This window comes from Physeter macrocephalus, chromosome 7, assembly GCF_002837175.3.
Source record: "Physeter macrocephalus isolate SW-GA chromosome 7, ASM283717v5, whole genome shotgun sequence".
Classification (NCBI taxonomy): Eukaryota; Metazoa; Chordata; class Mammalia; order Artiodactyla; family Physeteridae; genus Physeter; species Physeter macrocephalus.
Genome location: NC_041220.1, coordinates 22,335,088 through 22,351,114, shown reverse-complemented (window position 1 = coordinate 22,351,114; position 16,027 = coordinate 22,335,088). Strand labels below are relative to the sequence as shown.

General features: G+C 36.8%; 1 protein-coding gene across 11 annotated transcripts in view; it reads left to right on the top strand.

Moving 5' to 3' along the window:
• The window catches only part of MANBA (mannosidase beta), a 171,131-nt gene that overhangs the window by 96,795 nt on the left and 58,309 nt on the right, over positions 1-16,027 (top strand). For all 11 annotated transcript variants that reach the window (XM_055085888.1, XM_055085880.1, XM_055085881.1 and 8 more), the window contains one exon: positions 5,489-5,653. In XM_055085888.1, coding sequence (XP_054941863.1) covers positions 5,489-5,653 — 165 coding nt within the window. The remainder of the gene's footprint in view (positions 1-5,488; positions 5,654-16,027) is intronic.

The following is a 16,027-nucleotide window of genomic DNA, read 5'->3' as shown; positions in this document are numbered from 1 at the left end:
GTATGGCACTTCACTTTCTCTATTCCTAAAGATTCCGTTTTGTAGATGGATTCTGTTTCAGACTTGTGTTCTTTTTTTTAACAGCTTTATTGAGACATAACTCACTGGCCATACAATGTACTCATTTAATGTGTACAGTTTAATGGTTTTCAGTATATTCACAGAGTTTTGCAGCCATCACCATGATCTAATTTTAGAACATTTACATCACCTCAAAGAAACTCTGTACCCTCTGTATTAGCAGTCACTCCCCACACTCTCTGTCCCTCCCATCCCAGATCTAGACACCACTAATCTGCTTTGTGTGTCTGTATTTTTGCCTGTTCTGTACATTTCTTATCATTGAGATCATAACATATGTGATCTTTTGAGACTGGCTTCTTTCACCCAGCATGAAGTTCTCAAAGGTCATCCATGTTGTATCATGTATTAGTATGTCTTTCTTTTATATTGCTAAATAATATTCCATTGAATGGATAAAGCACATTTTGTATATGCATTCTTCAGTTGATATACATTTGTGTTATTCCACATTTTTGGCTATTATGAATAATACTGCTATTAACATTTGTGTACATGTTTTTGTGTGAACATATGTTTTCCATTCTATTAAGTATATACCTAGCAGTGGAATTGCTGGGTCGTATGGTAACTCTATGTTTAATATTCCAAGGAATTGCCAAACTGTTTTCCATAGTGGCTGCACCATTTTACATTCCCACCAGCAATGTATGAGGGTTTCAGTTTCTCCACATCCTCGTCAACACTTGTTATTCCCTATTTTTGTTTTTTTTTTACATTTCCCTGGAAATTTACATTTATAGGAAATTTGTATTTATTTGATGGCCAATCATGTTGAACATCTTTTTATGTGCTTGTTGGCTCTTTATATATCTTCCTTGGAGAAATAAAAAGTAGACAAAAATCCTTTGCCTACTTTTTAATTAGATGGTCTTTTTATTATCGGGTTGTAAGAGTTTATTTTAAGAGCTTACAAAAAACATACCATCTATATGTACATGATATAGATGGTATTTTTTTAAATAGCTATATGATTTGCAAACATTTTCTCCCTATTAGTGGTTTGTCTTTTTACTTACTTGATAATGTCATTTAAAGCACAAAATTTTATTTATTTATTTATTTTAAAATATTTGGTTGCGTTGGGTCTTAGTTGCGGCCTGTGGGCTCCTTAGTTGCGGCAGGCAGACTCCTTAGTGTGGCACGTGGGCTCCTTATTTGTGGCATGCAAACTCTTAGTTGTGGCATGCATATGGGATCTAGTTCCCTGACCAGGGATCAAACCCGGGCCCCCTGCATTGCGAGCATGGAGTCTTAACCGCTGTGCCACCAGGGAAGTCCCAAAAGCACAAAATTTAAAATTTTGAAGTCCTACTTATCAGTCGTCTCTTTCATTGCTTGAGAAGCCATTGCCTAACTTAAGATCACAGAAGTTTACTCCTGTGCTGTCTTTTAGTTTTAGCTCTTACATGGTCTATTTTGAGTTAATTATTTTGTATGGTGTGAGGTAGATGTCCAATTTTGGACAGCCAATTGTCCCAACACCATTTTTGAAAACATTATTCTTTCCCTAATTGAATTCTCTTGACCCTTTTGTCAAAAATCAGTTGACCATAAATGTTAATGTTTATTTCTGGATTCTCAATTCTGTTCCATTGTGTATGTCTATTTTATACTAGTATCCACTGTCATCATTATTATACTGTTGTAGTAAGTTTTGAAAGCTGGAAGTGTCAGTTCTCCAACCTTGTTCTTCTTTTCAAGATTGTTTTGGGTTCCTTGCATTTCCGTATGAATTTTAGGATCACCTTGCTAGCTTCTGTAAAAAAGTCAGCTGGGATTTTGATGGGGATTGTGTTGAATCTGTAGATCAGTTTGCAAAGAATTGCTGTCTTAACAATATTAAATCTTCTGATTCATGAACATGTGATGTCATCTTTAATTTCTTTCAGTACTATTTTGTAGTTTTCAGTGTATAAGTCATGTACTTCTTTGGTTAAATTTATTCCTAAGTATTTTTTGGTGCTTTGTAAACGGAATTATGTTCTTAATTTTATTTTCAGATTGTTTATTGCTAGTGTCTAAATATACAATTGATTTTTGTATATTGAACTTATATTCTGCAACCTTGTAGAACTCATTTATTAGCTCTAATGGTTTTTTTGTTTTTTGGGGTATGTGTGTGTGAATTCTTTATGTATAAGAGCATGTCATCTGCAGATAGAGGTAACTACTTTTTCCTTTCCAATCTAGATGCCTTTTGTTTACTTTTCTTGCCTAATTGCCCTGGTTAGAACCTCCAGTACAGTGTAGAAGTGGTGAGAACTGACAACCTTTTCTCACTCCTTTTCTTAGGGAGATTCCTTTTTTAGGGAAAAAGCCTTTTTATCATTTAGTATGATATTAACTGTAGGTTTTTCATAGATGCCCTTTTATTCTTAGTTTGTTGCCTGCTTGTATCATAAAAGGGTGTTGGATTTTGTCAAATACTTTTTCTTCATCTACTGAAATAATCATGTAGTTTTCCCCCTTCTCCATCACTTGTGTGAAGTAACCACAAAAAAAGTTTTAAGAGAATTTAAAAATCTTCCTCAATCTCACCACCTGAACACAACTATACTTCTACATTGAAGTTATATTGTATTTTTAACTTTAATAAATAATGCCATAACCTTAGTTCTACCCCTTGTTTTTTTATTACTCCCATATTGTGGGCCCAATCTTTTGGGAACACTGTCGTTTCAAAGTGAAAGAAGATGCAGTTCAGTATCCTGACTCAGGTAGGAACAAGTGCTGAGAATGGAAAAGAAGGAATGAAAGAAGCAAAAATATTTACTGAGCAGATATTCTGTACCAGGTACATCATTTAACAATAATCCAGCCCTGAGGCCCAGAGGGAAATCAAGGCACTGTATAGTGAGAGTTCTGTCAATGTCCTCAGATTGTAAGTAGCATATCTGTATTCAGGCTTATTGTCTGACTCCAGAATTGATCTATTTTCCTTTCACTACATTTCACGAAGATGAGTGTTAGGAGTTGCTAAACCTTTTTTAAAAAATCTCTAAGCATTTCTATTCACCTCTCGAAAATAATGGAATTCCCATGTTTTTGTGAAATGCCTGATGGCATTCAAAGATACTAAACACTATATTTTAAAATAGGGAAAGATAAAGATAAGTCCTGTTTATTATGAACCCTTGATTTGATTGTTGCCTCTTTTCAAACTACATTGCTTAGTTGAGAATTTGAGTAGGTGTTGGGAAAAGAAAACCTTTATGTAAAATCTTCACTCTTATTTAGAGCTTTTTTTTTTCATGCATTCAACAAATATATTAAAATGTCTTTCTCTGGTTGGGATACGTTACTTCTTCGTAAAATAATCATATTTTCAACAGGTGACCATCAATATACAGCAATAGAAAGATTGGGTTTTGGAATAAACAGATCAGTATTTGAATACTAGAACTTCCACACGCTACCTATATTGCCTTGAAAAGATTATTCATTCTTTTTGAATTTCAGTGTTCTCACCTGTAAATTGGGGTTAATAGTAGTAGATACTTCAAGGAGTGTTTGTGTACGTGTGTGCACATGCAGGTATGCATGTGTGCATGTGATGGTGTGTAAACATTAAGTTAATTAATACATTGAAACACTTAGCACAGTTCTTGACACATAGTGACGAGCCCATAAAATGTAAGCTATTGTTACTATTAATATAGGCAATGCTAGTCATATGGTTTATACAAGCTAGACTGCACTAATTAGCTTTGAATCTTGGGCAAATTACTTAACATTTCTGTGCCTGGTTTTCTCATCTGTAAAATAGGGTGATAATAGTACCCACTCATGGGGTTGTTATGATTATTAAATGAGTTAATATTCTTAAAGCAATTAGAGCCTTATCTGACACTTTCTAATTCCGTCCGGTAACATTGTTATAGCTGAAATTTACAAGAATTTCAAACGGTAGCTATCAGAAGGTAGAAAGCTTCCCACATAACAGATCAGGTTTATGATTATGGGATACATTCAAATTATTAGCAGCCAGAGGGCTGAGAGGCCAGGAGATGTGTTTCAGATTTTGAAAAGGAAGAAGCGTAGAAAGAAGGGAAGACTATTGGTAAAGGTTTGCGCATCTCAAATGTGTACAAGATGACTGTAAATACTATACCTCTGTTTCAAATAAATAATAGAAGTAATTGGTGTTCTCTAAACTGTCTGGTGGTAACATTTTCAAAAAATAAATACAATTTGGAAAAACCACCACATTAAATATGGCTAAGGTATGTTGCTTATATTTTGGTATAAATCAATTCCTAAAGAATAACTTTTTCCTTTTAAGGTGATTCGTCTGTGCATTGCATGCTTACTGAGCATTCTAAGTCATCTTTTATGAACAGGGATTATTAAGCTTTCTAATTTTCAGGTTTTTTTGAGGGTGGAGTGGAATATGTTTTTTCAAAGTCTCTGTGTAACTTGGCTTAAAACTCTGATATTTTCAGATGTAGCCAGCAATTGTCTTATATCTTTGTCAAATGCTAACAGTTCATTAAATCATAGGGCCTAGAAGCCAGAATTATTGCTTTTTTTTTTCTCCTGTAGAAGGTACACTACTAACCTGGGTGGTATTTGTTTTTATTTATTTTTATTTTTGTTTTTTGTTTTTATTTTTTACTTGACCTGATGATAGCTTCTCAAAGGAAAAGAAAGATTCTGTAAGTTAAAAAAAAAAAAAGATTTATTATTTAGGGGAAAGAAGTATCATTGGTTATCAAACTATATCAAAATTAAACATGTGTATATATCAAATATATTTAGTAATCACTGAGAAGCAAATGAGCAAGTGCTAAGCATTTACCATTTTACTAGTGATATTTTATTACTGTTAAAGAATTGACAGTTTTAAAAGAATGTTGATTCCAGTTCATTATTCAGTTTTGACAGTTTATTTACTTCGATAAAATGACCTTTTAAAATGCACATAACAAATATTTAAAAAAACAAGAAAAATATTTTGATGAGACAAGACTTTTTTTTTTTTTCGGTACGCGGGCCTCTCACTGTTGTGGCCTCTCCCGTTGCGGGGCGCAGGCTCCCGACGCGCAGGCTCAGCGGCCATGGCTCACGGGCCCAGCCGCTCCGCGGCACGTGGGATCCTCCCGGACCGGGGCACGAACCCGGGTCCCCTGCATCGGCAGGCGGACCCTCAACCACTGCGCCACCAGGAAAGCTCAATGAGACAAGACTTTTGATGGCAATACCAAAATGTAACTTTCTAGGTTTGAATAAGGCTAGTCTTTCACTAATAACAAGTATGATGGCAAAAACATGTGTGAAATTAGAGTCACAACAAACCTCGAGCTCTTTTTCAGTGTGTAATACTTTTCAAGTTTGTCAGGAGTACGGAGAAAAGTAGTTTCACTCCTAACTTCCCAATTTGAACCTCTTATTCTTTACTTGAAAGGTTTCATCTAAAGAGGACTGGTCTTACGAAAGCAAGTTTGCACATCATAGACAACATTTCACAGATGGTAACTATAAAATGCTTCACCAGGCTGAGCTTCACTTCAAACTCCCCCAAAGTGCAGATCAATTACGCAAGTTCAAAGACACTATTTATCTTACTCAGGTAAGCCATTTTTATTCTGGGCTTCAACAGCTACCTGCAGTTAACATAAAGAGATCCTGTAGATTTTATAAGCCTTTTGTGGTGAAAAATATTCAGGTTTTCATTTTGCTGATTAAAAAAAAATTATCTCCTTCAAAATGGGTATTTGATGACATGTAGGACTTGGAAATAGTTAATTTTGGGCATTTGTCTCTCTTACAAGAACAGCTCACAAACTTCTACAACAAATTGTGCATTAAAATCTTCCCTAGTGGGCTTCCCTGGTGGCGCAGTGGTTGCGCGTCCGCCTGCCGATGCAGGGGAACCGGGTTCGCGCCCCGGTCTGGGAGGATCCCACATGCCGCGGAGCGGCTGGGCCCGTGAGCCATGGCCGCTGAGCCTGCGCGTCCGGAGCCTGTGCTCCGCAATGGGAGAGGCCACGGCAGAGGGAGGCCTGCAAAACAAACAAACAAACAAACAAAAAATCTTCCCTAGCTCAAGAGTACTATCAAGGTTCAGTAATTAAGTCAGTAACATTTGCCAAGGAAAAAATGGGACAATGGAACACAATGGAGTCCAGAAACAGACTCATGTATGATATAGTCACCTGATTGATGGTCACAATGCCACTGCAATCCTGTGGGAAAAGATAGTCTTATCAATAAACAGTACTGTATCAAGTGGGTATCTTTATGGGAAATAAATGAACTGTGACTCCATATACAAAAATTAATTTGAGGGCTTCCCTGGTGGCGCAGTGGTTGAGAGTCCGCCTGCCGATGCAGGGGAACCGGGTTCGCGCCCCGTTCCGGGAGGATCCCACATGCCGCGGAGCGGCTGGGCCCGTGAGCCGTGGCCGCTGAGCCTGCGCGTCCGGAGCCTGTGCTCTGCAACGGGAGAGGCCACAACAGTGAGAGGCCCGCGTACCTCAAAAAAAAAAAAAAAAATTTAATTTGTTTAGTGATCTAACACTCAGTTGGGAAAGGTAGTACAATAAAGTTTCTAGGAGAAAACATAGAATAGCTTCATGACCTTGGCATACACAAACAATTTCTTAAACAGAACATAAAAAATACAGACTATGAAAGAAAGTAATGATAAATTGGACTTCATCAAAATTATGGAGTTTTGTATATCAAAGGCACCATTAAGAGAGAGAAAATGCAAGCCCCAGATTGGGGAACAACATCTGTAGTACATATGTCTGACAAAAGATTTGTATTTAGAATAAAGAACTTCTATAAAGCAATAAGAAAAAAGACAGATAACCTGTTAAAAAATGGACAAAAACCTTGACCAGGCACTTCATCAGAGAAGATAACCAGATGGTCAGGAAGTATATGCAAATATGCTCAATTTCATTCTTAATCCAGGAAATGCAAATTACAGCCATGCCAGGATACTCCTACACACTATGTACACAATGTAATTTTAGCAGAATGGCTAAAATTAGAAAGATTGACAATACCAACTGTTGGTGAGGAGGTGGGACAGCTGGGACTTTTGGACATTGTTAGTAGGCGTGGAAATTTGTTTAAACAGTTTGGAAAATCTTATGGCAGTTTCTACCCAAGTTAAACATTTGCTTTCTTCATGAATCAGCATTTCTACTCTTAGCTAGGTACCCAAGAAAAAGGAGTGCATACGTCTGCCAACAGACATTTAAAATAATGTTCATTGCAGCTTTACTCATAATAGACCCAAACTGGAAACAACCTAAATGTTCTTTAACAGAAGAATTTACAAACAAATTGTGGAATATTTATACAATGGAATACTCCACAACAATAAAAAAGAATGAGCTACTGCTATCAGCTTCAACCTTGATGAATCTTATAGACAGTATGTTGAGCAAACGAAACATTGTAGTTTCACCATAGACAAAATGAATCAAGATGCTATAGAACAAGTTAATGGTAACCACTCTTGTGGAGGAAGATGGTGCATTATGATTAGGAAAAGGGTACAAGGAAACTCTGGCCTGCTAAAAAAGTTTTGTATCTTGATCTGGGTACTGGTTACGTGGGTGTATACATATGTTAAAATTCACTGAGCTGTACACTTAAGATCTGTTCATATTATATTGTGTACCTTACTAGATTAGTTTTAAACAGCTCTACTGAGATATAATTGACATACCATAAAATTCACTTGTTTTAAGTGTACAATCAAGTGATTTTTAGTGTATTTATTGAGTCATGCGACCATCACCATAATACAACTTTAGAACATTTCTGACACTCCAAAAAGATCCCTCTTGCCCATTTTTTAAAAATAAATTTATTTATTTATTTATTAATGTTAAAATTTTTGGCTGCATTGGGTCTTCGTTGCTGCGCATGGGCTTTCTCTAGTTGCAGCGAGTGGGGGCTACTCTTCATTGCAGTGCACAGGCTTCTCATTGCCGTGGCTTCTCTTGTTGCAGAGCACGGGCTCTAGGCAGATGGGCTTTGTTAGTTGTGGTGCACAGGATCAGTAGCTGTGGTGCACAGGCTCAGTAGTTGTGGCACACGGGCTTAGTTGCTCTGCGGCATGTGGGATCTTCCCGGACCAAGACTCAAGCCTGTGTCCCCTGCATTGGCAGGCGGATTCTTAACCATTGTGCCACCAGAGAAGTGCCCCCTCTTGCCCATTTGTAATCACTCTCCTTTCTCACTTTCAGTCCCAGGCAAACATTAATTTGCTTTCTGTTTCTGTAGATTTTACTTTTCTCAACATTTCATATAACTGGAATCGTATAATATGTGATCTTTGATATGTGGCTTCTTTCACCAAGCATAATGGTTTTGAAGTTCTTCCGTGTTATAGCCATATACCTGTGCTTAATTTCTCTTTCTTGCTAAATAATATTCTGTTGTATGGATATATCATGTTTTACTTATCTATTTATCAGTTGATGGACATTTGGATTATTTCCAATTTTTGACTGTTATGAATAACACTGCTATGAATATTTGCATACACATCTTCGTACCTGTATTTTCATTCCTCTTGAGTAGAAATATATGAGTGAAATTGCTGAGCTGTATGATAAATTTATGTTTAACTTTTAAAGAAAATATTGACCTGAATTTTGGATAATATTTTTATCTTAATGTTTCCAATTTATATATTTTTTCAGACATGACCAATTTATTGAGAAAATTCAAATTTCAGTTTGGCGAAGTAAAACCAGGGGCAGAGTTTGGGATAATCATTTCATTGGCGGCAACTACATTTTCTAGAGCTAATTGGCCAAGAGGTAGTATCTGAAGGAAAGAAAACAAAACTTTAAAAAATAATTTAAATTATTGGGTGGGTGATAAACATACATATTTGCAGAGGAAACCAAACAAACAACCAGCTTACACAACTGAGGCATGAGAAATGCTGATGCTTGTAGAAACCCTTTATTCCATTTAGTTTGACAGACATTAAAACACCTAATTTGTTCCAGACAGTGGCTAGCTGCCAGGGTTGAGGTGGAAACACAAAAATCACCAAGATGTCATCCCTGTCCTTAAGAAGTTTACAACAGCACATGTAAAAATGAGGGCTACTGGTGAAGTGCCAAAAAACTGCTCAAAAAACCTGGAGGGAGGAGAGTTTACCTTTACTTCTCAGTAGAGGTTGAGGTCGGGACCCTCTTAAATTAGGTGGTGTGGGTGAGGCAGGGGATAGCATGCCGCCGAGTAAAGAAAACTCTGGTGTCTAAGCATGTCTTGGCAACAGGAAATGGTCTAGTTCCTCCACAGCCTTCAGTGTGTGAGAGGGGAAGGGATATTCAAAGGTATTTAGTTTTATTTGAATCCCTCTCATCATTAGAACACTGTAATAGATTGACAAGGAAGTGAAACATGATTAAAAAAAACCACACATCCAAGTTTGAAGAGGCAGGGACATAGAGGGGAAATACCATTTCATAGTTTTAGTGTAAACTCAACTGCTTGTGTATATCCATTTAGTAGCTTAAGTAAAACCATCAAAAGGGGAAAAAAACTCCACTGGCAGCACCACGGTTCATCATGGCAGAACATGGTCTCTCCTGTTAGACTATAAAGCTAGTTTTGGCTACTGCCAATGGGGGATGTGACGGCACAATGGAAATTAAGTTCACTTTTAGTTTGCAAACTAAAGTCTGTAAACATTTCCACCTTAACTGAACATAGATGACAAAGAAGGCTTAGAAGAGAGAATTTGGGGAGAGAGCTGAAGTCTTTGTAGGCTAACTGAACTAAAAATGACTTGGGATGCTGTATCTCCTATTTAAAAAATACAGGATGAGCAAGTCTGAATAATAGTTTGCTATGTGTATAACATACACCTCAAAAAAGAATTCTAACACAACATACTACTAATCAAACATCACAGTTTCTGCTTTTGCAATTTATACAAATTGCCTGAATTTTAATACTTTAGGGAACCTTTACAAGCACAACATACAACAAGTTGTAATATTATGCATCACTCTTAACTACGGAAAGTTTGGCTTATGTTATTTTATCTCAAAGGAAAACTAATGTTTATAAATGTCATTTCCTATGGAATTAATTCATCACCCATTTTTAAAACTAATTTTTAGAAAAGAAGCTTCCCTGTAAGGTAAATTGGAATGCAAACACCTGCCAGGCTTTGATGAAATGAAAATAAACAACTTATATGACCAGCACCTCATAAAACCAAAATCTCCTTTTGAAGCACAAAGTTCAGTTCTTCTTGCCCTCTTAGTAAATGCTAATCTGAACCCTCCCTGATCTAGGAACCGTTCTGATTTGTTATGTCATCACATACATATAGTGTTTTTTAACATTAAAAAATTCTTGACATGGTACCATAAATAAATAGCTAGTTTTTAAAACCAAAGTGACTCAGAGTACTAGAACAGATATAATAGCACACTAAAATGGTTTAAAAGTAAAATAAAAAAAAAAGAGAAATCTACCATGGTTTTATTAATTCAAATTAAAAATCAAAGATGAAGTATCATTTCAGACCTATATACATCAAGATGCCAGTTCTTATAAAAATGTACTTTAGCTGTAAATGCTAGATATGTAAAAATAAAACAAAAATATTTAATAGATAGGGAAAACAGTAACTTTTGCCATTAAAATTTAAGTTCTTTTAATGTTTTTAATATTAGAGTTGGGGAAAATTCATTAAAGTTAAATAAAATTAATATAAAATTATTTGTATATTTCATGAACCTGTGAATACACACACGTTAAGACTATTTGAGAACCACTGCTTATTTGTCTGATATTTTTGCTATACTTGTTTCACGTTCTGAGAGAGAAGGTAAGAGCCTATTCCCAATGATATGATCTGCAGTTATGTGTTAAACATCACATTTTGGGCTTCCCTGGTGGCACAGTGGTTGAGGGTCCGCCTGCCGATGCAGGGGACACGGGTTCGCGCCCCGGTCCGGGAAGACCCCACGTGCCGCGGAGCGGCTGGGCCCGTGAGCATGGCGGCTGAGCCTGCGCGTCCGGAGCCTGTGCTCCGCAACGGGAGAGGCCCCGGCAGTGAGCGGCCCGCGTACAACAAACAAACAAAACATCACATTTGAATTTTTGCATCTTAGCATCTAAGAATGTACCCGTTTTTATACAAACTCATGCTCACTCTCATCAGTTTTCTCCTGTATGAAAACACAAAACCCTGGATGGAAGTTGAAACAGAAAACTGTCAGCCAAAAGACTCCTTTTTTGGAAGGTGATAAACTGATGAAGAGAATTTTAAATTTTCAGCTATAATATTATCCATTCAGGAAGTTTTTCCTATGTAACATGTAATTTATAAGCTTACCTCAAAGAATACAAGGTTAAGGGTTCTGCTGATATCTGTTCCTTTTAAAGTGTTGCAGTTCGTCCTTATTAGTTTTTTGTAGCCAATATTCTATAAAAGTGTCTCAGTTTTGATATATGAAATAGGATGATCCTTATTTGCACACACGTGTGCATGTGTGAACCTTTTCAGCTGTTGTTTTTCATGCTGGCTTTCCTCCTCCCGGCTGTTCGTTTTATTACCGTTACTTTATTCTACTTCCCCAAACCGCATTCAAAGAACTAACAGAAATAATTGTTCTTTCTGAACTCATGAGCGTCAGAGGTACACAGTCAGGAGCTGGTGCAGAAGTGGGATTATTTATGGGCGGTTTTTCTTGGTGGTGACTTTTGTCTAATCCCTTAAGCACGAGCGTTCTATCAGACGTTGGCTGGGAATTGGACTTGTCCTTGTTGGTTCTACCTTGGGACTTTTTGATATACTAGTTGGGATCTGAGATGAAAGAAATCAGAATTATGATTTTTTTGTGGTTTGTTTTCAGTGTTGGACTTTCTTGACCGAGCACAGACAGGAAATGTTAGGGTAACAAGTTTTTTTCTCCTTACTACTTTGATTTTAGAACAATCATCTTTAACCTGTGTGTAAGAAGTAAAACCTTTCTTTGGTCCATTTTCTCTGTTCCCACTGCCACCCCCTGATCTTCTTCTCATAATCTGTCATACTGTTCTGAAGAACTTGCCTGTGTGCCACTTTTTAAGACATTCTGTTAAGCAATTTATTTTGTGTGCGACTTTCAGAAAAATCTTGGCAGAGAAAGCTGTGCAGTAAGTTTCTTTACATTTAGATCCTTCCCTAGCTTCTCTTATCTTACAACCACAAAGTTATCCCTTAGGCTCTTACCTCTTTAATTCTTCTACTATTCCAAAGTAATCTTGCCCCACCTTTCATTCTTCTACTTTAACCTGTTGTATTGTATTCCAAATAACCTACATACCTAGGCACACACTCTTAAGCTGTGTCACAAAGACCTCGCTGCTTAGTTTGAGGACTGTCTACACTAACAGATCTGTTAGGTGACTTACTCGGCCACCATATCCTCTTGCCAGCATCCTAGAGAGGAAGCTGGGCTGTGGACAGTCTTTACTAACCCCTTAGCTTATAGCCCCCTCTAGTGCTTTCATTTATTCTTCACATATTTGTTGAGCATGTAATGAGGGCTAGAAGTTTGGGGATGTACTTGAGAGACTCAGAGTCTTTAGCGATCCATTTTATCTACCCATGTTGCAAGTTACTTGATCATAAGAACTAAGAAAAAAAAGCAGGCTATGCTGTAGGCTCAGGTGTTGATGATACCTGCTACCCTGGAACAGTGTCTTGTTTGGTAAGCAGCACTGAGATGTGATGGGGATCCAGGCCATGCTGAGCTTTTAAGTTGGGGGTAGGGTGGGTAAAGGAGGGGAATGAAGGTAAGATTAGTAACGTAGTATATCATACACTAGTGTATTATATTTATATGCATCACGTAATTTAACAGTCAAGCAGACAATTAGCATTCGTTGCGTGTCTACTCAAACACCCGGCCCTGGGGCAGGAAGGTGCCTTGTATACCTTCTCATGTAATCTAACATCTCTAGACATCTCTGTTACTATTTCCATTTTATACATGAGGAAACAGAGGCTCAGAAAGGTTAAGTATTTTTCCCAAGTTCTCAGGGCAATGAATGGAGCAGGTTTCTGCTTTTTAAACTATAATATTAAATCTCTTCACAATTGAGATAAGGGAAATTCTATAACTACTGAGGTGGTTGGTTGAATTATAACATCAATTTTCAGCAGTTAAGTAAAGCAGACTTCAGAAATTTGGCACAATAGAGAATATGAACAAAGCCAAAAGTTAGTTCTTCAGAAAGATCAACAAAATTGAAAAACATTTAGCTAGCTTGGCCAAGAAGATAAGAGAGAAGACTCAATTTACTAAATCAGGAATGAAAGAGGGAACATTACTATTGACCTTACAGAAATAAAAAGGGTGATAAGGGAATACTGTAAACAATTCTGTGACGAGTGATATATCCTAAATAAAATGGACAAATTCCTAGAAAGACACAAACTATGAAACCTGACTCAAGAAGAAATAGACAATATGAATAGACCTTTAACAACTAAAGAGATTGAGTTAGTAATTCAAAAACTTCCCTCAAAGATGGCTTCACTAGTGAATTCTAAAAAACATTTCAGGAAGAATTAACACAATCCTTCACAAACTCTTCAAAAAAATAGAAGAGGCAAAATTACTTCCTAACTCATTCTGTGAAGGCATTGTTATCCTGATACTAAAACTGGACAAAGACATATCAAGAAAAGTACACTGCAGACCAATATCCCTTATGAATATAGATAGAAGAAAGTCTTCAGCGAAATAATCAAATCCAGCAGCATATAAAAAGGTTTATATATCACAGTCAAGTGAGATTTATCTCAGGAATGCAGGGCTGGTTCAACATATGAATGTCAGTCAATGTAATACACCATATTAATAGAATAAAGGAAAAACAACTACATGATAATCTCAATAGATGAAGAAAAAGCACTAGACAAAATCCAACACCCTTTCATGATAAAAAAATTCAACAAACTAGGAATAGAAAGGAGCTTCCTTGACCTGAAAAAGAGCATCTGTGAAGAACCCATAGCTAATATCATATTTAATAGTGAAAGAAAGAGAGATTTCCCCCTAAGATCAGGAATAAGACAACGATGCCTGCTCTTGTCACTTCTATTCAACACTGTACTGGAGATTCTAGTCAGCACAATTAGGCAAGAAAACGAAATAAAAGGCATCCAGATTGGAAAGAAAGAAGTAAAACTATATCTGCTGCTGAATGATCTTATATATAGAAAAACATAAAAAATCTACCTAAAAACCTATTAGAACTAATAAATTAATTTAGCAACTTTGCTAAAATCCTGTTGATATAGGATCAATATACAAATATCAGTTGTATTTTAAGCAATAAAAAGTTTGAAAATGAAATTAAGTAAACAATGGTATCAGAAAGTATATAATACTTTAGAACGTATTTAAAGAGACATAAGACTTGCACACTGAAAACTACAAAACATTATTGATGGAAATTAAGGAAATGGAAAGACATTCTGTGTTCATGGATTGGAAGACTTAATATTGTTAAGATGGCAGAGCTCTCCAAATTGATCTACAGATTCAACACAACTCCTATCAAAATTCCTACTACTGTCTTTGGAGAAATGGGCAAAGTGATCCTAAAATGTATATAGAAATACAAGGCACTAAGAATAGTCAAAACAATCTTGAAAAAGAAGAACAAGTTTAAAACACTTCCTGCTTTTAAAACTTACTACGAAGCTATAATCAAGGCAAGTAATCAAGGCAGTGTGGTACTGGCATAAGGACAGACATATAGATTGATTAAAAAGACTTGAGAGTCCAGAAATAAGCACATACATCTATGGTCAATAGATTTTCTACAAGGGTGCCAAGACAATAAAATGGAGAAAGAATAGTGTTTTGAACAAATGGTGCTAGAATAACTGAATATACACATGTCAGAGAATGAATTTGGACCTCTACCTCACACCGTATACAAAAATTAAAATGGATTAAAGATCCAAATGTTTGAAACTCTTAGAAGAAAACATAGGTGTAAATCTTTGTGAATTTTGATTAGGTAACAGTTTCTTAGATATGACACCAAAGCACAAGCAACTGAAGAAAAAAATAAATTGGACTTCATCAAAATTAAAAACTTTTGTGTGTCAAAGGACACTGTCACAAAAGTGAAAAGAGAATCCACAGAATGGGAGAAAAAAATTGCAAATCATATGTCTAATAAGGCTCTAATGTCCAGAATATATTGAGAACTCTTAGAACTCAATAATGAAGACAACCTAATTTACAAATGGACAAAAGATTTGAATAGACATTTCTCCAAAGAAAATGACCAATAGGTACATGAAAAGATGCACATTATTAGTCACTAGGGAAATGCAAATCAAAACCACATGAGATACCACTCATGTCCACTAGGATATCTAGAATTTTAAAAAAAAGAAAGAAAATAACAAGTATTGGTAAGTGTGTACTGGTCAGGATTCTCCAGAGAAGCAGAACCAATATGATATATGTAGACATATAAAAGAGGAAAGTTGTTACAGGAATTGGCTCAAATGATTACAGAGGCTGAGAAATCCTACAATCTGCCATCTGCAAGAAGGAGAACCAGGAAAGCCGGTGGTATAATTCAGTTTGAGTCTTGAGGCCTGAGAACTGAGGGGCCATTGGTGTAAGTCCCAGAGTTCCAGGGCCCAAGAACCAGGAGCTCCAGTGTCGGAGGGTAAAAGAAGCTGTGTCCCAGCTCAAGAAGAGAGAGAAAATTCACCCTTCCTCTACGCATTTTTTTTTTTTTTTTTTTTTTTTGCAGTACGCGGGCCTCTCACTGTTGTGGCCTCTCCTGTTGCGGAGCACAGGCTCTGGACGCACAGGCTCCGGACGCGCAGGCTCAGCGGCCATGCCTCACGGGCCTAGCCGCTCGGCGGCACGTGGGATCTTCCCGGACCGGGGCACGAACCCGTGTCCCCTGCATCGGCAGG